The sequence below is a fragment of the Medicago truncatula genome, chromosome 5 (assembly GCF_003473485.1).
Source record: "Medicago truncatula cultivar Jemalong A17 chromosome 5, MtrunA17r5.0-ANR, whole genome shotgun sequence".
Classification (NCBI taxonomy): domain Eukaryota; kingdom Viridiplantae; phylum Streptophyta; class Magnoliopsida; order Fabales; family Fabaceae; genus Medicago; species Medicago truncatula.
The window spans coordinates 1,465,498-1,490,425 of NC_053046.1; the positions used below are offsets into that span (position 1 = coordinate 1,465,498).

General features: G+C 32.8%; 2 protein-coding genes across 4 annotated transcripts; both read left to right on the forward strand.

The window, feature by feature from the left end:
• Positions 1–12,432: 12,432 nt before the first annotated feature.
• LOC11433720 (protein SMG9) lies at positions 12,433–16,619 on the forward strand. Of its 2 annotated transcripts, none has more exons than XR_003011902.2 (8): positions 12,433–12,835; positions 12,923–13,031; positions 13,689–13,804; positions 13,899–14,018; positions 14,138–14,227; positions 15,065–15,204; positions 15,756–16,140; positions 16,225–16,364. XR_003011902.2 is itself a non-coding variant. In XM_003610801.4 (8 exons), the coding sequence occupies exons 1-8, from the start codon at positions 12,632–12,634 to the stop codon at positions 16,375–16,377; spliced, it is 1,191 nt and encodes a 396-aa protein (XP_003610849.1). In that variant the 5' UTR covers positions 12,437–12,631; the 3' UTR covers positions 16,378–16,619. The 2 variants fall into 2 exon arrangements, 1 of the variants encoding a protein (XP_003610849.1); XM_003610801.4 differs by having other exon boundaries at positions 12,437–12,835; positions 15,756–16,014; positions 16,225–16,619.
• Positions 16,620–18,498: 1,879 nt separating this feature from the next.
• On the forward strand, positions 18,499–23,293 carry LOC11433721 (ERAD-associated E3 ubiquitin-protein ligase HRD1B). 2 transcript variants are annotated; one of them, XM_003610802.4, is made up of 8 exons: positions 18,499–18,653; positions 19,532–20,070; positions 20,425–20,601; positions 20,899–21,048; positions 21,132–21,340; positions 21,467–21,614; positions 22,401–22,674; positions 22,812–23,293. In XM_003610802.4, exons 2-8 carry the CDS (start codon positions 19,538–19,540, stop codon positions 22,938–22,940), a joined length of 1,620 nt encoding a protein of 539 aa, XP_003610850.1. In that variant the 5' UTR covers positions 18,499–18,653; positions 19,532–19,537; the 3' UTR covers positions 22,941–23,293. The 2 variants fall into 2 exon arrangements, with proteins under 2 accessions (XP_003610850.1, XP_024640274.1); XM_024784506.2 differs by having other exon boundaries at positions 18,501–18,653; positions 19,519–20,070.
• Positions 23,294–24,928: the final 1,635 nt, after the last annotated feature.

Sequence of the window (24,928 nt, forward strand, 5' to 3'; positions counted from 1 at the left end):
ATTACTTGTTACTGAACATTTGAGAATCCTTTTCAAATTTTGTTGTTGGAATTCATTACACTTCACTTTCACTGAGTTTTGATTTGGTTGATCAATGGTGAATGTGACTTTCTTCCTCTTCTTTTCATCATCGCGGTCTTTAAAGAATGATTTTCTCTTCTTTAAAATTCTATTTTCTCTTTGTTGGAATCTTTGACAGTTATGTCCTCCATGCCATGGAATCTTACATTGTGCGCAGAATAATTTGTGACAAGATGGAAACTCAGCATTGGTCACAATTTTAATCTCATCGTTCAACAACGAAACTGAACAATTCTTGAATGGACAGTTCCCCCATATATATTTATCACCCGATAGGAGAATTTCTGTCTTCTTTTTCTTTTCTGCAACATCATGCAATGAAAACAAGTCTTCCACTTTAGTAACAAGGTTGTTAGCTGCTTGCTTTATGGAGTTTAAGAAACTCATCTCTCTAACTACAAATAAAAAATCAACAAGGGTTGTATCATATATATATATATATATATATATATATATATATATATATATATATATATATATATATATATATATATATATAGAGAGAGAGAGAGAGAGAGAGATAAGGTAACTATAGGGTTTTGTTGTTGTTCGACCAAAATACAATAAATTTAGGGTTTTGTATTGTGACTTGTAATTTCATGCAATGTGCTCCGTTCGGTTAGGTTGAATGGCGTCAGGCAGTGACAGTTACGTTCCAAACGATCATTTTTAAGAGGGGAACCATTGTTATTAATATATTATGGACTAAATTGATCGATGTATTTTCTAATACTTTATGGACTAAATTGATGAATTTCTGTACTTTAAGTATTAGTTATTATATTTATATGGTTCGAGAGTAAATTAATTTAAGAACGATAATTTAAGAACTAAATTTAAGAATGGTTCCATTTGCTTTGATACCTCGGTGCTGCTGGTTGCAGGAAATTGTTAAACCAAATGGTACAGGCCAACAAAAAAACTACCAAAAAGTAAATTTGACTTGCAACAAAATATAGAAAACAAAGTACATTATAAACTTTATGTCTATTCTGTCCTTGCTTTTTGATTTTTTTTGGTTTTGTACAATTGGAAGAATTAATTACTAATAATTTAGAATAAAAGAGATTGATGAAGTATAATTGCTTGAGTATTATTTGGTAATAGATCAATTGGGTTTAATCAAGTGCTATATGTGTTTTCTGTATATTCTTAGCAAGTTTTTTTTGACAGCAAAATATAAAGCAGGGTTAAGGTTAATATTCTTGATTCAATCAAGTTGTCTATGATTTTACCACTAGCTAGCTTTCTAAACAATGTGTTATCATGCTAAAATTGTGAAGATTCATTATTCTTCATTCATGTTTGTTTGTTTATTAGCCACATTGTTAAAGATTTATTGTGTATATATCAATTAAGATGACATATTTGACTTTGCTTACTTGGAAATAATCACTTATTAAGATGACAATTGTTAAAATTGCGTAATCATAATCGAAAGTAGGAGAATTCATGGTACTCCCTCTTAATGATCAGGGTACATCAGTGCTTTACAAGTTAGTTCAATTTTACCTTATATCTGTTAACAAATGAGGGAAGTTATGATTTTATCAATTTATGTTTTTGCTTTACTACTTATTAACTGTGTAATAGTAATCTTTCTAAGACTCTAAGGTTTCACAGAGGAATGGCTTGACATTTTAGAAATGTGTCAGGCGCATATGCAGTGAAAACAATTTTTAGAATTTTTAAGAATTTTTAGATTATATAATAGTGCTGAAAGTGTTAGTAATGTTGTCTTGTGTGACAAGATACTTGTCGCTTTTGATGAGCTAATTATGTTGTTGAAGGAGCCACTGATTATTGACAGAAAACTCTATTGCATGCCATGTGTATAGAAACATAAAATTAAAACCTAGCTAAGAGACAGAATTTGCATATCATCGTTATAAAACCTATATATATAAATAGTAGATCATTATAAAACTCGAAATCTAGACCTCCACACGACGTCGTTTCTCCTCTGTCACTCACAGAGGAAACAACCTCCACTAAGAGGGGGATCATTGTTATTAAGATATTATGGACCAAATTGATAATCGATTTTCTAATACTTTATGGACTAAATTGACAAATATCACCTACTTTAGGTATCGGTTATTTTATTTATATGGTTAGAGACTAAATTGGTTTAAGAATGATAATTTTAAGAACAAAATCTAAGAATGCTTCCTTTAGCTTTGATGCATCAGTTCTTACTGGTTGCAGGAATTTGGTAAACCAAATGGTACAAGTCAACCAAAAAGTAAATTTGACTTGCACCAAAATATTGCAAACCGAAGTACATGCATAATATTTGTTGCTATTCTGTCTTCCTTTTCTTTTTAAAATTGAAGTATTTCATTATTTTTAACTATGAATGAAATGGGTAAATGTTATCGGTGGATCAAATTAACAGGGTAGATGAATAGATTTTGTGTTTTTAGCTTTCCTTTTACAATAGAATAACCATATCATAATGTCATGAAGTTTTTTGGTTTTGTACAATTAGAAGTATAATTGCTTGAGTATAATTTGGTAACAGGCCAATTGAGTTTAATCAAGTGTCATATATGTTTTCTGTATATTATTAGCAGGTTGTTAATTGACAGAAAAATATAAAGCAGGGTTAAAATACATATTCTTGATGGAATCAAGTTGTCTATAATTTTACCACTAGCTAGCCTTCTAAAGAATGTGTTAGGCACTTAATAAGAGTAAAAACAATCTCAAGAGTCTGAAGAATTTTGGGATTGTATCATGGTTCTGAAAGTGTATGTAATGCTTTGGGATTGTATCATGATGGTTCTGAAAGTGTATGTAATGCTTTCTTGTGTGACAAGATACTGGTTGCTTTTGATGAACTAATTATGTTATTGAAGGAGTCACTAACTAATCAAATAGATAATGCACTAATGTGTATTTTTTTCTACATCTAAACCTAGAACGCGATTGAGTTCCATCTCCAACCCTTCATAGAAGGACGGAAGCATGGACACTAATGATGTCGAGCTCAAATAATTTAAATAAATTTAATACGCGAAGAAAGATATATATTAATACAATGGTAGGAACTGGATCAAAAGCTAGAAGCAAATACTGTTTATTGATAGAAAACTCAAGTACACATTCATGGCATGTGCATAGAAACATCAAACTAAAACCTAATAGACAGAATTTGCATATCAACGTTAAAAAAACCTAAACATATAAATAGTAGATCATTATAAAACTTGAAATCTAGACCACCCGATCTCAATCCAACACTAATGTGTTGACAGTGTAAACGCATGGAGTTGCTGACAACATCAAATCCAATCGCCTTTATTTAAAGTCACGATTCCACCAAGCCATGTAAGACTCGTATTCCCATCGACCAACCACTTCTTTAGGCAAAATATGTTGCAAATACTGTGGCTTCAGTTCCACGCTACAGACAGGATTTGGACAACAAATTTTCTTTATATTTTGGCTTAGTTGTTCAGCCACATGCTTAGATATACAATTGGCACAAAACTGATGATTGCATATGGTACTTCCTCTGACAATATTGGCATCTGGTACGATATCATAGCATAAATCACAAATGGATTTTGATTTTGGAGACTGTGATGAACATTTACGACCGGACTCAACGGTTGCTTTCTCCTTCGATTTTTGTTGTTGAAATTCATTGCAATTCACTTTCACTAAGTTTTGATAAGATGCTTGGTTAGAATCAACTGCGATCGCGTCTTTCTTCTTCGCCTTCTTCTTTTCATCGTTGTCACGGCCTTCAAAGGGAGAACTTCTCTTCTTTGGAACGGTGTTTTGGGAATCAACAATCATGTATGTTTTATTGGAACATGCTAGTTTTCGTTGAAATTGTTGACAGTTGAGTCCTTCATGCCATGGAACTTTACATTGTACGCAAAATAACATGTGACATGACGGGCACTCGGCTTTTGTCACGATTTCAAGCCCATCAAAACTCATCAAAATTGAACAATCATTGAATGGACAAATCACCCACACATCATCTGAGAGGGAAATTTCTGAGTTCTCTTCCTTTTCTTCATCATCATGTGACCATAACAAGTCCTCCACTTGCGTAACATATTTGTTTGCTGCTTGCTTTATGGATCTTAGGAACCTCATCTCTCCAACCACAAATAAAAAAATCAACAACGGTTTGTATATTGCATTGGGAAGACGGTAACAATAGGGTTTTGTTTTTGACAAAAACGATAGGGTTTTGTTGGTTTGGTTGTTCGACAAAAATGGAATAAATTAAGGGTTTAGTATTGGAGAAAACTTGGTACAATTCCTTACCTGCTTTTTATATGGTTCATAACTAAATTCACTGTAATTTTCTCAAATCCATAATTTTCTCAAAGTTTGTTATATCCAAAAAATATGTATTTTTAGTCAAGAACCATACGGAAAAACACCTAAAAATGACCTATTTAGTATTTTGGGCAAGACTTACATACGGTTCCATACACACAATTCAACCTGTGTTTCATGTAATTTTGATTAAACGGCATCGTTTAAAACAACTAAGGAGGTGTTGGTTGGCACGTGATTTAGCCAAATTTAGTACGAAACAGCATACACAGTGCGTAGGTCACTGTACATAAGTAATTTCCTAGTATTTTACCTGATATATAGAGCATACAGCGCGCACAGGCGCACACTATAAAATCTTTTTTTGGGCTTTGTCAAAAAAAAAAATCTTGTCTTGGACTAAAAACCCATTTAGTAATTACAATCTTTCGGCCCAAAAGAGAATTTATTTTTCCACCCTACATCTTTATCGAGCGCCCTCTGTTTTATCCATTTTACTCTCCTTTCGATTATATAATCTGAACCCGAAAAAACATGGTTTCTGGGATTATATAATCCGAAACATGTTTGTATATGTTGATATTGGCTTCAAATTTGTGGTCTGGAAGAACAGAGAAATCGTGACACGATTTTGGCATCGTGACACGATTTCAAGGGGCCGTGAGCTAGTTTACAGGACGCCAAATCGTGGCACGATCTTGGGAAATCGTGACACGATTCAGAAACTTGCTTGTTAAGTATCCCTGATAAGGACTTGTCTACCTTGGGTCAGATGCAAATCGTGACACGGTCTTGGGAAATCGTGGCACGATTTCTTTAGAGGAAGACTAGTATATATTGTGTTCTTGTGCTTTTTTTGAAGGAGAGTTTTTGGAGGAACTCAAAAAAAGAGCTTGGAAGAGCTTAGAGAGAGAACTTGGATAGCAAAGGAGGGAACCAATGGGTTGAGTGTCTTTGTTGAGAGTGTCTCTTGGGTTGGGAAAAACATTGTAATCACCTTGGGTTTTAGGGTTCATATTGTGAGAGTGGGGAAACACCAAAGGGTAGAATCTAGGGTTTGTTCATGTGTAAAGCTTGAAGGCTAGAGTTCTTGTAACCTTTTGTAACACTTTCTCATATTGGATTGGAGAGCTGCTCTCTCCCCCAGATTAGGCCACATTGGCTGAACTGGGTCAACAATCTTCTCGGTGTTTTGTTCTTCCTTTCTTTCTTATCTTGTTTATGCTTTGTTATCTCTTTGTGTGGTTTTGCTATACACTAGTCTAGGGCTGCTTTGTTGTTGTTTGCTTGGAGACCATTTGTTCTCATTGATTACCACTATCTCTTGCTCCACACATCATTGTTTATTTCATTGGTGTGAGTTTGGAACCGGATTCACAACAGTATACAAGTAAGAATCAGAACCCTCCCCCCATTTCTACCATTATGAATTTTGACCTAAAAAACTACAAAAAAATCCAAAATCCAAACCCCCACACATTGTGTCATTCTTGAAGTGAAGTTGGTCTATTCCATCATAATTCAACCTTTTTCAACAGATACAAAAATTAGTTAGTTTTCATTTCTTCAATTATTTGTTCTTTATTTTTATTATGGGTGTTGGTTTGTTTGGATTATATAATCAGAAACTAGGTTAGGTGTAATGAATGTTGATTTGTCTCTAAATTTTGTTGAAAATATTAATTTGTATATGTGATTCTAATTGCTCATAGATATGGACTCACATTCCGATCGTGTTAGAGACAACATAACTACCTCGGCTAGGCGAGAGCGGCTAGTTGGGAAGGTGTGATGGATCCATACCGTCTCAGGTGGAAGAGCCCTAGCATGGAGAACCCTGACATGCGAAGGAGGCTAGAAAGCCACAATATGATGATGATGATGATGATGAGGAGGAGGAGGAGGAGGATGATGTTGAGGATGATGATATGGCAGATGCGCCAACACCCGCTTTTGATTCATATCATGATGGCCTAGAAGACATGTCGGTACTCAGTCTATATGTGCAACACATTGTTAGACGCATATGGGAGGGAGATGTAAGATATTAAAGTGATTAATTTTGTATATGTTTAATTATTGTAAATGTTTTATTATTTATTTAAACTGATTTTTTTTTTACAATTCCGTCCAAATTTAAAGTTTGTCAACAACGGAATGAAATTGTAAAGGTTGGAAAAGCCAAATGCGGGGTCGTTCAGAGTCACCATTAGAGTCACTGGGTTGTATGCTCTTACACTTACGAACTATATCATAATTGACCATGACCTACCTTGACATACTTGTATAGGGAGCGTCGTTGCATGCGTTCGTAGGACAAAGCTGCTAAGTAGTTTTGTTTATATAATAAGCAGTGCTTTAAAGATGATAAAAAGAGGTTTACTCCCTCATAGGCTGAAATTCCACATAGTTAAAGAAATATGAGAATGAAAGAATGGGGACCTAGCTAGCTAGCAACATTTAAGATGTGCTCGCGCTTCCGTCAACCTCTCTCCATTCTGTTGGGGGGTTCCAATACAAGACTTTTGGTTAATAATTCCTTCAATACAACCAACAGAAATGGCATGCACATGGTAGATGAATAGCAAGCTACAAAGACTCTTAACAGCAGCATACCAACACAATCTAATCAAAGTTTAAAACTATTATTTGTGAATAAAAAAGAAACTAACCACTTGACTCAAAACCTTAGAGTTTAATAATAGTAAGACTTGCCGATCTCTTACTTATGCATTTGTTGAAATTTTGCTCTATGTAATTTGCTACTCCAAGGAACCTCTGTTCTCTTCTTTTTATAGATGAATAATGATTTTCTTTCGTGTATTGATGCTGATGCATTGATTATCTCCAATAAACGCATACTCAAAGCATCCTTTATACATAGGACAACTTGCAACAAACTACCTCTAACATGTATAATATTTTGCATTCCATCTTTCCTTTTTTTTTCTTTCGTGTTTTCTGTTTTGCCATTGGCTTATATACCAAATTACAGGAAAGCAAAGTACTTAAAACAATGAACTCAATAATTTGATCCATTCATATAATCGGCTCATCCATAGACGTTGAACTGAGATTAAACTATCTAAATGATTAACTTTGGACTTGAGGTTCGGGGTTCTAGTGCCGCTAGTGTTTTTCGATGGAAATAAACGTAAATCTCTTTGTAAACGTTCTTTTAAGTTTGAAGGTCTTCTCAGCTTTAAACTGAAACAATATCCCCCCTCTCTCTAAGGGTATTGAATTAGGATTTTAAAAGACTATTTTAATAAAAAAAAGTCTTTAAGATTTTAAAAGACTGTGTGAGATTGTATTGATTATGTGAGATTTTAAAAGACTTTTTATGTAAAAGACTTTATACACTCAAGATTTTAAAGGATTTATCACAATGACTTTTAAAGATTTTATGTGATTTTAAAATTTCAAAGGATTCAATGAATTTTAGGAGAGAAAAAAAAAACATACAAGCGTGAATGATAGAAATAATGAACAAATAAATTCTAGCGTTTGAATAAAGAAAAATAAAACCAATAAAAAATTCTTTTACTATTGATTTTCAAATTTTAAGAATTTTATGGATTTTATAAGATTTTAAGGGACTAAAAAACACTCTAACACATTATTCTCAATACACATTTTTTATTTGTTAAAAATGTTATTTCCACAAAACTCAAATGTACATATTTAAAATTAGGGTTAATAGTGCTTTTCACCCCTGTAATATAGGCCATTTCCGATTTTCGCCCCTATAAAATTTTCAGTTTGAATTGCATACTTGTAAAACTTTTTTTTTTTTTCCAGAAAACACCCATCCCCCATCCAACTCAGCAAATTCGCTTACGTGGCGCTGATTTGACACTTTTTTTCATTTTTTATTTTTTTTAATTGGCCACGTGTAAAAAGTATATCCACATCAGATTTTCTTTTTAAAAAATAAAAAAAATCATAAAAATATTCAGTTTTTTTCCAAAAATTTAAAAAATCGAAAATTAATTTTTAAAAAATTTCAAAAAAAAATATTAAGATGATTTTTTCCGAAATATAAAAAAAAACAAAAAAATAGTCATATTTGTTTCCAAAAAATTTAAAAATCGAAAAAAAAATTAGAAAATATAATCAGATTTTTTTAAAAATTAAACATATTTTAAAAAATTCTGGAATTTAATTTTCAAAATTACAAAAGAAAAAATATACTTTTTTTATATTTTGAAAATTAAATTCCAGAATTTTTTAAAATCTTTTTAATCGAAAAAAATCTTAATAGTTTTTTTTCTTTCTAATTTTTGAAAAAAAAATCTAATTTTTTTTAATTTTTCCAAAAAATATGACTATTTTTCTGTTTTAAAAATTATTTTTTTAGTTTTTGGAAAAAAACCTGAATATGTTTATGATTTTTTTTATTTTTTAAAATTTATTTTCAAATATTTTAAAAGTAAAATCTCATGTGGAAATATTTATTTACACGTCCGCCAATTAAAAATAATAAAAAATGAAAAAAAATAAACCAAATCAGCGCCACGTAAGCGAATTTGCTGAGTTGGATGGGAGAGGGGTGTTTTCTGGAAAATAAAGTTTTAGGATGCAATTCAAACCGAAAATTTTATAGGGACGAAAACTGGAAATGACCTATATTACAGGAGTGAAAAGCACTATTAACCCTTAAAATTATGTCAGCGCTTATAAATCTTTCAAAAAAAAAATATTGTGTCAGCCATTATAAATCGGTCGAGTTTACCGAGTGTTAACTCAGTCAAACTCGTTAAGCCTTCCGATTTTACCAGAAACCGAGTTTACCTCTGAGTTAACACAATTTTTGTACCTAAAAACGTAAACTCGGTAATCTCAAAGAGTTAACACTCGATTTGCGGAACATTGATTACGACATACTCTCTATCATAATATTCTCATTACAATTTTTTGTTTTTTTTTTATGAGATAGAGAGAGCGAGAGAGAGGGGATGAGAGATGAGAGAGAGAGAGAGAGTGGAGAGATAGAGAAACGAAGAGAGAAATGAGAGAATAGGGAGGGGGAGGGAGAGATAGAGAAAGGAGAAGAAAGATATAGTAACTTTTAAAAGAAAAACAATCTCAAGAAATCTCATCTTTTCATGAAAGATTTTTTCTTGTTAAAATTACAGTACAAAATCCATCAAAATCCAATTTATTAAACAATCCTTCGAAATTTGAATGATTTTGAATAGCGCAAGACTTTTTTTAAGTGATGAAAAGTCTTGATTGAATACCTCAAGACTTTTTTAAAATTACAAAGAGTCTTGATTGAATACCACAAGACTATTTTTAAGTTGCAAAAAGTCTTAATTGAATATAATTAAAAAGTCTTTAAAATCCCATAAAATTTTAATTCAATACTTCCCTTTTTAATAAGAAAAGAATAATCATATCATATCATAAAATTTTGGTTTTGTATAATTGGAAATATTGATAGTTTGGAACTAAACAGAACCTTGGAGTTTTATTCAAAGAAAAAAGACAACGTTGAAGTTTTTGGTCATTTAACTTAATTGGGATTAGGTGGTGAAGGTTTCAAGTGCATATGTTGCAAGTTAATCCTTTGTTTATGGGTTAATTAATGCATTTATTTTTGAATGGATTGAATATAGGGTTCGTTTGTTTAAGATTATATAGAAATTATTTATCAGGCCAAATTAAAGGGGTGCAACTTTTGTAAAATGAGTTAAAGTTGGAGAGTCAAGTCAAAAGTGTTATTTCAAAAATTTGGATGCCAAAATCGTCAATTTATGAAAGTTGGGAGGGAAGGGGACAAAAATGTAATTCAGTTAAAAAAAATTAGGAACTAATTTGAATATTATTTTGTAGAGACCGAATTTGACCACCTAAAAAAATACTCAGGAGACAAAATGGAGTCTTTATTTTAAATTGATATAAGTTTACAAATTTCAGTGACCGGTTCTATAATTTAAAAGTAAGGGTGTCAATGAGGACACCCAGTGCCTGTGGTGTATGAAATAACCGAGTATTACGCAATGTATGTTTATTGTCATGGCATGCTTGAGTAAGGAGCTTGTGGATGACTAGAAATGTAATGGTGTGGAAGAATGCTATCGAGCAGTATGTTGACATTATTTACCGTGGAAAGTGCATGATAATCTAATGGTGAGTTGAGTGATTCGTCAAGGAAATGGTGGTATCGTTAAAGTTCATCATGCAAATTGGGACCAACAACAACCTGTCATTCTTGGAGCAGAATCATAAAGTTAGGATTAGGGATGACAGTTGGTCTAAGTCTGTTAGGCACTCAAAAGATACTCACAATGGGGCATGGGTGATTTTACACCCATATATGGGTCTTGGCTCATGTAAATACCCACAAATTTGAACGGATATAAGTGTGGGGTACGATAGTCTAATCATAAGCATTTGATATTTATTATAATATGCACTTGTTTTTTATACTTTGGATTTTATTAGTTTTCTCTAAATACAACGATTTGTAATATTTTACAAGTTGATTTGAAAGATTTTGGATCATATAATTGTTATGATTTTTGTTTTTTTTTTATAATTATTGTCTTTTTGTTAAAGTGTGGGTAATAAATGCATACATTATACTTGTTACTCTTAAGATATGACATAAATTATGAATATTTTAAACAAACGCAGGGATGAGGATAAATACTTTAGAACCCCCCGCCCATATAGGGCCCATTTTCATAACTAGTTGGGAATAGTACATATATTCGCAATGAATTTGAAATATGGTGCCATTTAGCTTGGACCCATGAAGTTTTAATCTAAGATAGATCAATTTTTTTTAACCTTTAGATTGAATCAACAACCAATTCTTATCATGGTCCATCCACATCAAATACAATCCATCAATATATAATAAAATGTAGATGACATAAAAGAACATTTGTAATTCATAATAAAATGTAAATCAATTAATATTTAAGATATTTAATAATTTAAATTAATCAATTTAAAATATAGAGAAGATGTAGAGCTGTCAAAACGGGCCGGCCCGTTTAGCCCGAATAAATATAAAACTTGGGCCTAAAATATTGAGTCCGAATTTTAATAGGGCTTTTTAGCCCGGCCCTTAAGCCCGGTACCCGTTAGGGCTAGCCCGAATGGGCCGCGGGTAGCCCGTTAGTCCGTATAACAAAAAAAAATTCTATAAATTATATATATTTTTCAAATAATTATTTACTTAGTTGATTATCAAAGTAAAAAACAAAAGTGAAAATTCAATGAATTAACACAAATATAAATGTAATATAAAATTATATTTATTCATTTCGTTATTTATAGTTTTAAAGATCGAATGTATAAATATCTATAACCATAACATATCTAATTTATTTAAAATCATTTTCCTCGTCGTTTTAGTTTACGATGTTTGTACGAAAATGTTTACAATTTACTTTTGTACTAGACATTATTTAAACATATTAAAAATATTATTTATAAAAAAATTATAGCAGTGTTTTATAGTACTTTTTAAAAAAAAAAAAAAAATTTGTAATACGGGCCGGCCCGTGTAGGACCGAGCTCGGGTAGTATATTTCAAACCCGTTTTGTCAACCGGGCTTTTTGATCCGACCCGCTAAAGCCCGAAGCCCGCTAGGGCCGGCCCGTTTAGGATCGGGCCGCCCGTTTTGACAGCTCTAAGAAGATGGATGAGATTCGGTGTTTATAGATCATGATAAAATTTGGTGGGTTCATATGATCTAATGATATCAAAAATTGGTCCATCATGGACCAATATTTTTATAGGTTCATTTTAAATATTTATGAGGACTAAAACAATATAGTTTCGTCCCTGTGAGCATAGCTCAGTTGGCAGGGACAATGCATTATTATATGCAGGGGCCGGGGTTCGAACCCCGGACACCCCACTTATTCACTTTAAAAGTGAATTTCTAGCCACCAGGCTACCTGACTAAAAAAAAAAAAACAATATAGTTTCAGTTTCTCACGGATATTCAAATTGGTGAAGCTATGAGATTGTTGTCAATGTCAACTATAAAATGAACGTAGAAACTAGAGTTTAAGCCAACCGTGTCTTCTTTGGAATGGATGCATGACCGAATTTTGAGCTAGAATCTATTTTATTCAACCGTAACAACTATTATGTTGAGTTTTCTTGAAATAAAAAAAAATATTAAGTTATCATATAACTCGATTAATTTTTTAGGCGTTAAAGTTAAACCCTTTGTTCCATTGTTGACATTCATTGCAATTCCAAATCAACGAAACACGAATGGCGGGACCTGAACCCTCTCCATCTCCAAAGATCCTTCTAGCAAAGCCTGGACTCGTCACCGGAGCTCCTATCTCCGGTAAATTCAACCGCTCCGGCGCCGGTGAAGATGATTCTACTCAGCACCGTTCTCGTCTTCCTTCCGTCGCATCCCTCAACCTTCTCTCCGATTCATGGGATTTCCACTTCGACCGCTTTCTCCCTGTAAGTAATAATCCTCGATTTTTTTCTTGCTTAAAATGCTTACAATTTGATGTTTATCACTTTAATTGAAATTTCGAAACGGTGCAGTTTTTGACTGAAAATACTGATTTCACTGTGATTGGTGTGATTGGCTCACCCGGAGTTGGCAAATCTAGTATCATGAATGAACTTTATGGCTTTGATTCAACTTCTCCTGGTTAGTTTCTCTAACAATAAACTATCTGATTGAATTTGCCGTGTTTGATAAAATTTATTGTTGAAATGACATGGAAAAATATGTATAATTTTTTTCTTTCAATTAAGATAAAAGGAGTAAAATTCGTGGGAAAAAAATGATAAGCTATAACTTTTAAGGTACATGCTGCTTAAATAGCTTATCAAAAAGTAGATTAACCTAGTAAAAAAAACTAAAAGCTCGCGAGAAACTGTTTGAATTGACTTATTTGAGCTTAGCTTCTAGCATAAGTTCTGCGAGACTGTTCGGGAGAACTTATGAAAACAGCTTATGGCATTGCTCATAAGTTGTTTTCAGCTTATTTTCACAAGTCCTCCAAGATAGCTTATAAAATAACTTATAGCTTACACAAAAGCGATTTAACTTTATTTTATCCTATGCTATAGAAATAGCTTATACATAAGCGCTTATCTTGATAAGCACTTATGCTATAAACTGCGAATAATCTGTTTATCCAAATGGGGCCAAAGTTGTTTCTAAACAGGTCTATTTTGTTTAAATGAGCTTATAAGCTATAAGCTATCTGCGATAACAGTTCATCATTTTGTCTTGCCAAACAAACTTTTATTTTTCTCCATAGTATTTAACTTTGAGTTCAATTGATATATGAACCTACAGGGATGCTACCACCTTTTACCATACAATCTGAAGAAAATAGAGCTATGGCAAGACATTGTTCTACTGGCATTGAACCTAGGATATCGGCTGAACGTATCATACTTCTTGATACACAGGTCTCACTATAATAAATAAACTTCATTGCTCAAATAAATTTTCAGTTTTTCATTATTTGTGTATTTATTTATACATTGTTTTTTTTACTTGCAGCCTGTATTTAGTGCTTCTGTTTTAGCTGAGATGACGAGACCCGATGGCTCTTCAACAATTTCTTTGCTGAATGGAGAATCCTTATCAGCTGAATTAGCTCATGACCTTATGGGTATTCAGGTAAACAGCGAGTCTCTAGCAGAAATGATTTTTCACTAAATATAATTTTCTTAATATTTTACCAGTTGCTGGGTCTGATGAATTTGATTGTGTTGGGATGCTGCAAGGACTCTTTGTAGCTTGCTGTTTTTCTAGCATCTGTATGTCATATTCTGCTGGTGGTGTCAGAGGGAATCCATGATGATAGCTTGTGGCATTTGATGTCAACGGTATGTGCTTTAGTCTTAATTTTTTGTGATATTTGCAGACGCTTCATGTCATGTTCAATACAATACCTGTATGATTATTTCATTTTATGCAGATTCTGCATCATTTGAAAAACTGTTGTGCCTGCTAGTTTCATCTTTCATTCAATGCATTAAATGGATTTCTCCTTCTGAACTCAATTTTTTGCTAAATAATTTGGTTAGTGAAGTCGTTGGCTGCACTTTCTGGCTGATACTATATGAAACCAAGTGTTTAAAGATCCATCCATTATTTTAACAATGGTCATTTCTGTGAATAAGAACTCTTAGACTATATATTGTTTTTGTGTGAACTGAATTTCTAAGAGAGCAAGACAAGTATTCAATATCAGATTTCTGATCATACCATATTCTTGGTTCAGAATTCAGATTTATTTCTTATTTGCATCCACTAACAAAATAACTAGTAGTTAGTAATTACCCTCTCTGGTTTTTATTTTTCTTAATGCTTTTGAAATTTCTGGCTTCTCCTTTCGCTGGTATTATTGTAAGTTTTAATGAATAGATGAAGGTTGGTAGCTACTTGATTTGTCCCTTTTCAGCTTTGAGCTTTGAAGATTTTAAATGAATTGCTTATCGCTTACTAAGGCACATACATTATGTTATTGCTTCAAAAAAGATAAATGCCATATGCTTGTGATAACATCTTAATGTCTACATTTTGGCAGAAGATCTGTTTCTGGGAACCCTTGTTTTATTTTACACACCTTTTGCAGACACTTATTTCTTTTATAAACTTATGGTGTTAAAGTTATTGGTGTATTGAAAAGGACTAAACATGATGTACTTGTTATCATGTAGGTTGACTTGTTGAAGCATGGCATTTCAGACCCATCTTTGCTCGCTTCGTCCCTTTCACAGAACTCTAGCTCAGGGCATGATAGTGATAACAAGGTTCCTGAATTTGAATACATGGCTACTCCTGTTTTTGTACATACCAAGTAAGGAATATGTTTTCACCTTAACATGTCTTTTTTATTGTATCAAATGCTGTTTTTGTACATACCAAGTAAAAAATATGTTTTCACCTTAACATGTCTTAAATATGTTTTCTCAATACTATTTGGATCTTGTATGTGGTTATTTAAATAAACAAAGGAGTTCTTGAAAATAACTATTTGAAAATATTTAACAAAATCAAGAACTGATAATTGCAGAAGATTTTCGACTATTGGCAAAGGAAATTTAATTCCAAAAAACCCAAAAATAAAACCACTCAACATTAAACATTAGTGTAGGGGCATAATAGTGTAATTGTGCATCATATATGCTTTCTTCAGACTGAGAATCCATAGAATGAACTTCTGTGCGTTGTAAATTTGTAATATCCGACCTTGGTGTTTCCATGACTATTGACAGACTTCCATTTACTGTCCATGTAAAAAGTTGCAATCTTAGTATACATGCATTATCACATTTCAGCTTTGCATCCACTTCCTTCCCTAATTGAAATTGAAATAATCTGATGAAATACTCATCTTTACTTGTACAGGCTACAAGATCAAGAGTTTACTCCTAAAAATTGTTTGCAGCTGAGGAAGGCACTCATGCAGTATTTCAAACCATCCTCTTTTGTTGGAGAGAACACTGGAAAGAAGCCAAGCAACCATGTTCCACCTTCCATGGTTCATGGAAGTCCCTTGGATTCTGACACACTAAATTTGTTTACGATCCCATTTAAGAAAAAAGAGGAAAATCCAAGAGCTCAGCATGAGAGTTACATTTCTGCTCTATGGAAATTACGGGATCAGGTTGCTCTTTCTCTTTCCATGCACGCTGACACACACATACCCTAAACGGCTAAACCCACAAATACTGTATTGTAGGATTTATCAAGTTTGCTGCTATAATTTTATTCCTACTTTCTTATAGACCAGGTAGTTTTAGTAATCAACTAAATTAGGACCCATTGTGATATTTTTTTTAATAAACCCGTTGTGATATGTTTAAATGTTTTTCAGATTTTATCCATGAAGTCTCCATCTTTCAGGAGACCCGTGTCTGAGCGCGAATGGTTGAAAAATTCAGCCAAGATATGGGAGCAGGTTAAGAAATCCCCAACAATATTGGAGTATTGTAGAACCCTTCAACACTCCGGCATGTATAGGAGGTAGAAGTTAATTGAAGGTGCAACAGTTCTAGGCGGTCTCTGAGATTTTATTTCAACATGTATCTTATTTTGATGTCAAATTATCATATTCTCTTACGAATCTTTGCATTTTTACCACCAATTTTATAGCTAGTGAGTACAATCCTGTAAGCTATAGCAATGCTAAATTATTGTGTTTTGCTCATTGATCCACAATTGATGAGTGTATTAGTTATTGCACAAACAAGTAACGAAGTATTCATTTTAGTATCTTGCTAGCTTGACCAATTGGAGTCTAGAACCTTTTGGTTGCTATAGCTTGATTAACCAGAACCATGACCTTTTGGTTGCTTTTGTTAGCCCGACCTTGAACAGCCGGAGGCCGGAGCCATGGCTGGTTCCTGCTGGGGAGTTCTCTTGCTAGCATGACCATGGGAGCCATTCTCATATACTCAAACAAGGAGAGTTTAAGATCCCTCTGCAAAATCTAAAACAAAAATACTTTACCAATAATGAGTTCCAATCTCAATTTCTTTTGGAAAAAGAAACGAAAAATAACTTCGAAAACAACACACTGACCCACACTGCGGTCCTATTCACTTATAATTGTGCAAGTTTTTTTACCATCAAAGTGTGGTGGCATTTTTTTACCATAATAATAGTAACCATCAAAATAAGACAACTCTTTCTTCTGTCATAAACCGATGCTAATATTCAGAGGTAACAAAAAAAATACGATAAAAATATAAAACTTAGCTAAATTAGCCTCCTCCTGTAAGAAGGCATGTCAGGGTTTGCATGCAAAGATGAGGGAAAAAATTTTATATAAATGAAGTTACAAGAAAGAGATTCTTACAAAAGCTGTATAATAATAAATAAATAAATAAATAAAAAATCATAATTATTTTGTCAAAAATTATTGAAAAACTTGATTTTTCAAGAATATAAAGACCCAACATTATTTACAATAACTATTTTTGTTTTCATTACCACGGTCAGCTATTGTATTAGTTTATATCCTTTTCTTTGTTGTTAACTCTCAATAATTTATATGGACATCCAAACTTTTGGTAAAAGAAGGCTTTAGGTGAGGGGAATTTCGTTCGAGTTTAGTATGATCGTGATGAAGTGGCAGCAGGTACAATACTTCTTCAATACTCAACAAGCAAACTCATCAGTTCATCCTTCTTTGACTAGATGGATCAAGCCTCCAAATGTTAAATTTATTCTTTATTTTCTTACTCATGTGGTAGGCATTGAAATGTGTATCCATGATGAGCTAGGACACTTTGTTTGAGTCAAACCACTAAAACATGCCCTTACTGTGACAACTAATGAGGGTGAAGGCGAAGCTTATGGAGTACTTTAAGGCACTATCATTATATTGGAGAAATAAGCTTAGACGAAATTATTTTTTAGCTTGAAATTATATTGTGACAACTAGTTATTTTTTAAACTGCTTGTTACATCATTTACGTTTATTTTAGATTTTAAGTTGATCTCATGTATTAAATAATTAATCATTAGAATTACATCTAGAATGTCAACCTTGATAACAGAGACACACGCGCAGATGAATTACTTTATATACAAAGGTACCATATATTTTTTTAACAAGAGATAAATGACAAACTTATATATTTATATTATTAACGTAAGGGATCAATTTAAATCAAATAATAAAATAGGAGAATTTCCGTGAGTTTAGCTCAGTTGGTAGAGATATTGCATATTATATGTAGAGGTTGGGGTTTGAACTCTAGACACCCCACTTCTCCACAATTAAATTGTGTCTGGCCACTACGCTACTTGACCAAAAAAAAAAAAACATGTCATTCACTTTTTTTTAGAGGATAAACAATATATTTTTTTTTTTGTAGTGACCGAGGTTTGAAATATAACCTTGCATGTATATCATGTATTGTTCTTGTAAATTGAATCATAATGCCAGACGATAAGCAATAGTTAAAATGCTCCTCAACCATTTGAACCAATATGCTTCATAAAATAAGAGACAAAGAACAATAAACAGACATTATTCACCAATACAAAAAGACAAGGATTTTGTGTTCTTACTCTTTTTATACTTATCCACCAGTCAAAAAAAAAGAAATTATACATGTTTCTGACCATACAAAACTTACGTGTCAAACTCTAATTGGCTACAGTTACATCACATTTACTCAATACAAATGATGAACACCGCAAATCGGAAATCCAAAGAAAGAGTAGTTCCTTCCTGACCACCGACGACCGCCATTTTCTCTGTTCCAACTCCGACGATCCTTCTATTTCCAATCGGTACCTCATTTTCTCATTCTTTCTTTCAAATTTCTATTACTCCGCATCGATCAATTTTCAACTTAGGTTATTTTGATTCCTTGTTTAGATTATTGTAATGATAATGATAATATAATTTCAATATGCATCATTACGATACAAATTGTTCAAATTATTATTGCTTTGCATTTTCCAGAGTTGATTTATGAATAACTAACTCATTCCTTTGTAGATTTTCTTTCAAACTTTTATATTTCTATTTTATTTTTATCCTTTTTATATTTTTTTGCGAGGGAGAGAACATACCTTGTGTGTCCCGTAGGTTCCCGACAAAGATTAGTAACTGCTAGTCAGTGGTAGAAACTTCGTACACGGGTAACAAAAACAAAAAAAAAAACAGGATTATTTGTCTCAAGTGGCAATGCTGAGATTGTTAGGCTGAATATTTTCCGTGATTACCTAGGTTTGTATCATGGATCCCTATGTGTGAGTTTTTAGTGGTGTCTTCCATCTAGAGACTCGAAAAAGAGAATTATTTGTTTATTTTTGGAAAATGTTGAACGTCGGGACACTAATTATGACACTAATTATGACGATAGCGCATCAAGGACTATCATTGTCTATTTAACACCTTACCCGTCCGGTTTTCCGCCAAATTAGGGACTAAAGCGGTTTTTGTTTTTTCCCCAATAAATCGGCCCTTGCTTCGTAAAGATGTCGTGAACAAAATATTTGTCGTATATTGCATTACTTTTTATTTATTTGTTTTATTTTTCTTAATGGAACATTCGAAGCAAGAATGTATGTTTAAGCCAGATTTATTGACTGTAGTTTTGATTGAGTAGTTGTGTCTTTAAACATTGATTAAATCGAATGGTTGGTGTGGTTTTTTTGTGTAGAGGAACATGATGAGGTTGAAGACATATGCTGGTCTTAGTTTGATGGCAACTTTGGCTATTGCATATCATGCATTTAACAGTAGAGGCCAGTTTTATCCGGCAATGGTGTATCTTTCAACTTCCAAGATCAGTTTGGTGCTTCTTCTTAACATGGGTTTGGTTATTATGTGTGTTCTGTGGCAACTAACTAAAAAGGTATTCTTGGGTAATCTTCGAGAGGCTGAGGTTGAGAGGCTTAATGAGCAATCATGGAGGGAGGTTATGGAGATCCTCTTTGCGATTACTATTTTTAGGCAGGATTTCTCGGTTACATTCCTTGCGATGGTCACGGCATTGTTGTTAATTAAGGCTTTGCATTGGTTGGCTCAAAAGAGAGTCGAGTACATCGAGACCACTCCTACAGTGACCACATTATCCCATATTCGAATTGTATCTTTTATGGGTTTCCTTCTTCTTCTTGATAGCATTTTCTTATACAGCTCTTTGAAGCATTTGATACAAACATGGCAGGCTTCCGTTTCACTATTCTTTGCTTTCGAGTAAGCCTTCTTATTCCTTTTCCTCCTAGTATTATTTGCTTTTGTAGTATTTATCTTTTCAAATAAACCGGACATTACATGTCATACCCCATGAATCATATTACTATATGTTGCTATCATTCTTATAATAATCATTGAAACTATATATTTATGTATTTACTGTTTATTTATACTAAATAATCAAATTAGGTAATACCTAGGAAGATTATGGATCACAGGGAAAACATTTGTACTATGCATGCTATCTAGCGATATATTCCTATTTTATTTGTATTTTCACATCTGTTTACTATTCGGTTTATTGCACTTTATACTTGAGTGTTTTGGTTGACAAGCTCTCTGTTTCTATCTCAGGTACATGATATTAGCAACAACAACAGTATCGATTTTTGTAAAATATGTTTTCTATGTCACTGACATACTTATGGAGGGACAGTGGGATAAGAAACCAGTCTTCACATTTTACCTGGACCTTGTTAGGGACTTGCTGCACTTGTCCATGTATCTGTGCTTCTTCTTTGTTATTTTTGTGTAAGTGACTAGTCAATTCTTATGTATATATCTATTTATATAAGATAGAGATAATAGTCTCTGTTTTTGTGTGTCTTGTTGAGATTTACTCATTTAACTATTGGGTTGCACTTCAAATTTAGTTTACGGTCTTAACTCTTAATTAACATTTGACAATGATTTTTGGGGTTTCTTTTTCACTGACATGCAACATTTGCTTTATGTTTTCATATTCATTTTATTTTGGTTTGATTACATGTTTGTTTAACCTTCCACTAGTTATCTTTTTTACCTACTAACTTAAAGTTGATCTATCAGAAACTATGGAATTCCCTTGCACCTAATACGGGAGCTATACGAGACATTTAGGAACTTCAAAGCTCGCATTGCAGATTACATTAGATATCGTAAGATCACTTCAAATATGAATGATCGCTTTCCAGAAGCAACCTCCGAAGAGCTCAATGCGTGAGTTCTAAACTTGATATAGCATATCAACTTATTAATTTTATGCATATGAAATTTTACATATTTTTTAAATGGCTATGCAGTAGTGATGCAACTTGTATTATCTGTCGTGAAGAGATGACTGCAGCCAAGAAACTGATATGCGGACATCTTTTTCATGTTCATTGCCTTCGATCATGGCTAGAGCGACAACACACTTGCCCTACTTGCAGAGCCTTGGTTGTACCCCCAGAAAATGGAACAACTGTTGCTGGAGGTCAGCAAGGATCACAATCAGATGGTCATCAACAGGGTAATAATCATATGATAATCACTCACTGTATGTAGGACGGTATTCATAAAAAATTGAATATAATATCTGTACAGTTAAAAAAATTATGTTTCTTGATGCTTGCTTTGTCAATTTAACTTGGGACAGGCACTGGAAGTACAGGTCAAACCGAGCTTGGTAATGGGGTGGCAACTGATAGTTTGAGTCGGCATCAAGCTAGACTCCAAGCAGCTGCTGCTGCAGCTTCAATATATGAGAAGTCTTATGTTTATCCTCCCGCAACTTCTTTTGTACGGTACGGCGTTCATGCTCGGACGTTGGGCCCTTTTGGATTTGCTTCTTTTTGAGCTTATACAGAACAACTTATGCAAATAAATAAGCTTTTATGTATTATTCATAAGCTTGTCAAGTTAATTTATGAAAAAACAGCTTATGAAGATACAATTTTTCGTTAGTATAAATATGTAAAATTAAAGCTTATTTATTTGCATAAGCTAATTTTCATAATCTCAAAAATAGCCAATCCAAACGAGCCCAATATCCCCTTTTTTTTTTTTTGGAAATGCTTATGAAATATGTGCTATGTTTTGGCTGGTTATAATTGATCTAACTACCTACAGCTACGCAGAGTATAGCACCAAGGCCTGTTCATATGAGAGCCTTGTGTAATACTCTTCTGAATAGTTCTCAGTCTCCATAATTCCTCTCACATATTTTGCTTCATTTTCGATTGCATTTCTATATTTTATACTTCGAAAGCATGTAATTTTAATCTTAGGGCCTGACGGCCTAAGATTATTTTCCCCTATTGTTTTCCTGTTTTGATTATTCATTTCCTTTCGAGAAAGTTTTTGAAAGATTGAGTATGCTCTGGTGACAATGAGATTTGCTTCATTTCATTTTTACTCATTATTTTTCCACCTAGTTCACATGTTTGCTAAGTTGGCTGTTTAATAAAGCAAAGTAACATTTTGTGGTCTTGCTTTTCATAGATTACGTCAACTCAAAATATTGATAATACTGAATTAGTCTTTAAAATGTTTTAATACTAAGTAAGTGTGGCTTTTTCTCAAATTTACAGATCTCCTGGGTACACTAATTATCCCCCGGTTGCTGCTGAATCTACCAGTGTTGATCTTAATGGAGAACAAGCTTCCAGTCAACAAGCACAAAATCAGTTTCATATCCCTGGTGGGCCAATAAATGCACCCTTTCCTTCAACAGGACATTTCCATTATCTTCCTTCCCAACCATACATGGCCCCTTTGAATTATGGAGAGGGGTTTGAAAATGATCCAAATATCTCAAAATCTCAGCTGGAAGCTCATAAAAAAATTCTACAACAACAGATTGAGGTACAATTACACTTATTCTTTTTCTTTCACTGTGTAATTAGTTTGTTTGATAAAAAAATTGAATTGCATATTTTGAGTGGAGATGAAATTGATTATAGTAACTCACGATAGATCTCCCCTCTCCCACTTTTAAACAGATTCTGCAAAATCAGCTACAGAATCTGCAGAGCACAGAGGCTAAGAGAAGTGTAGATGACGGCGCACCATCATCAGAAAGCAAAGGCAAGCTTAGCTCTTCCTCGGAGATTCAAGATGGAAAAGCATAAAGTCAATTGTGTATGTCTTGTCCTATAGCAGGAGAATACCAAATGTAGATATAGAAAGAGGAAAATACTGATATTGTAAATGCACAGTGCCCCTTAAAATTGATTTCTTTGGTTTTTTTAGATGTCGACTGAAAAATATTGCTGACTATTTTGTCATAAGTATCGATAATATGTGATGACTTCCCGGTTATAAATGGCATGCATATGTTGATGCAAGTAACTGGGATTAGTGGATAGTCCCATATTGAAGAAGTGAGAGCTTTAGTGGGATAGGGTTAGGGGGAAAGAGAAATTTTCAAGTTTGTTTAAAATAGTGAGTTTATAGAGAATGATAAATGAATGTTTACCACTAATATATTGTTAATGTTAAGAGTATTATAACAACATATATTAGATTTAAAGAATTTATGATAGTCCTAAAAAATCCTCAAAAATCATAATACAATACATTTTGAATTCATCAAATTACCGAGATTTTGTATCATGAAAAAAAGTTAGAAAAGCTTTCTCCACTTAATATCCCAATTCCTTACACTTCTTCCTTTCTTTTCCAAAGTCTTTTTTCCTTGAATCTTCCAAATAGAGCCTAAGTGCATCATTGGAAATTCTATTCATAAATTAGTCAACGATTCTATAAGACAAACTTAAATTAGTCATTGAGATTAAAAAAATTAACCTATAAAACACTATTCAAATTAGTAAATTAGTGTCTGATTCTCTTAAGTTAGTCATTGAGATTAAAAAAATCCAAAGAACATGAATCTATAAAACGCTATTCAACTAATGTGATTATGCAACGACAACTGGACTCCATCACCATGTGTATGTGTTGACATTTAGTTACTTTGTCTCTATCTTTTTGATAATCACTCGTTATTTTTCTTCAAAATAATTTATTTTAATTATTCATTAATAATTTCTTCTAATCAAAATAAATCAAAGTTGACATGAATATACTTCCCCTTTTTTCTTGTTATTCCATTTTCTACATTTTTGTCTTCTTCCTCAAACCCCTTCGCATAAATGGTGTTTTGCAAGTTTGAGAGAAATAGATACAAAAAATAGCTAGTGGGTCCCACCATCATTAATTATATTTTACTTTTTTCAAGATTTTATGTGTCTTTATCACTCCAAATTGAAGAAATGAAAAAACACATAAATGAAGAGGATCCTAACCCATTTGCATGCGCTTCAACGATGTAGATTATCCAAAAAAAAATCCATGTAGATTATCCAAAAAAAAATCCATAATGATAAACCAAAGTCCTCAAATACATATTTTTTGAGATAACACTACTTAATGTTAAAATACAATGGTTTTGTTTGAGACAACACTACTTGATTGGTTTGGTTCAGTTTGAACTCAATGCACGGAGAAAGAAAAAGAGTAAATCAATTTAATTGGTTTGTTAACTTTTTTTTTTTTGAGCAAATGGTTTGTTAACTTGAATCTTCAGATTTATCATGTCTTTGATTTTTTTTGGTGTCCGGGATTCGAACCCTGAACCTTGCATATATTATGAATTATTTTTACCAACTAAGTTAAGCTCACTGAGACATCATGTCCTTGATTTGATTCTAATATGGATGATGCCTAAATTGTGGGTATTTTTTTTTCTTTCAAATATCTTAATAGCAGAGTCTCACACATTTTAAATGTGAAAGTCTGGAGGTTCGAACCTCAACCCCTACATAAAATTGTTCTTACATCTAAAAATTGAGATGTACTTACAAGACTATTGAATAATTTATCTAACCACCAATAAAAGTTAATCTTATGAGTAAATTTATAAATGGTACCCATAAATTAATTTTTATTGGCTATTGAATAAATTTATAAGTGGCCTATACTTTTTTTATTCCACCCTAAAACAACCTTTTAACATATAACGTAACCATACTTGCAGCCATGTTTTTGTTCTAACGTTATCTATACTTGGAGCCATGTTTTTGTTTGGTCTAAATGTGGGTAGGTGGGCATATAGCTC

Coding starts and splice junctions, on each gene's coding strand:
- LOC11433720 (XM_003610801.4), top strand. CDS start 12,632: ATGGCGGGACCTGAACCCTCTCCATCTCCAAAGATCCTTCTAGCAAAG. Junction 13,805..13,898: donor TCATACTTCTTGATACACAG/GTCTCACTATAA, acceptor TTTTACTTGCAG/CCTGTATTTAGTGCTTCTGT. Junction 14,019..14,137: donor ATGACCTTATGGGTATTCAG/GTAAACAGCGAG, acceptor GACTCTTTGTAG/CTTGCTGTTTTTCTAGCATC.
- LOC11433721 (XM_003610802.4), top strand. CDS start 19,538: ATGATGAGGTTGAAGACATATGCTGGTCTTAGTTTGATGGCAACTTTG. Junction 20,071..20,424: donor TCACTATTCTTTGCTTTCGA/GTAAGCCTTCTT, acceptor TTTCTATCTCAG/GTACATGATATTAGCAACAA. Junction 21,049..21,131: donor ACCTCCGAAGAGCTCAATGC/GTGAGTTCTAAA, acceptor ATGGCTATGCAG/TAGTGATGCAACTTGTATTA.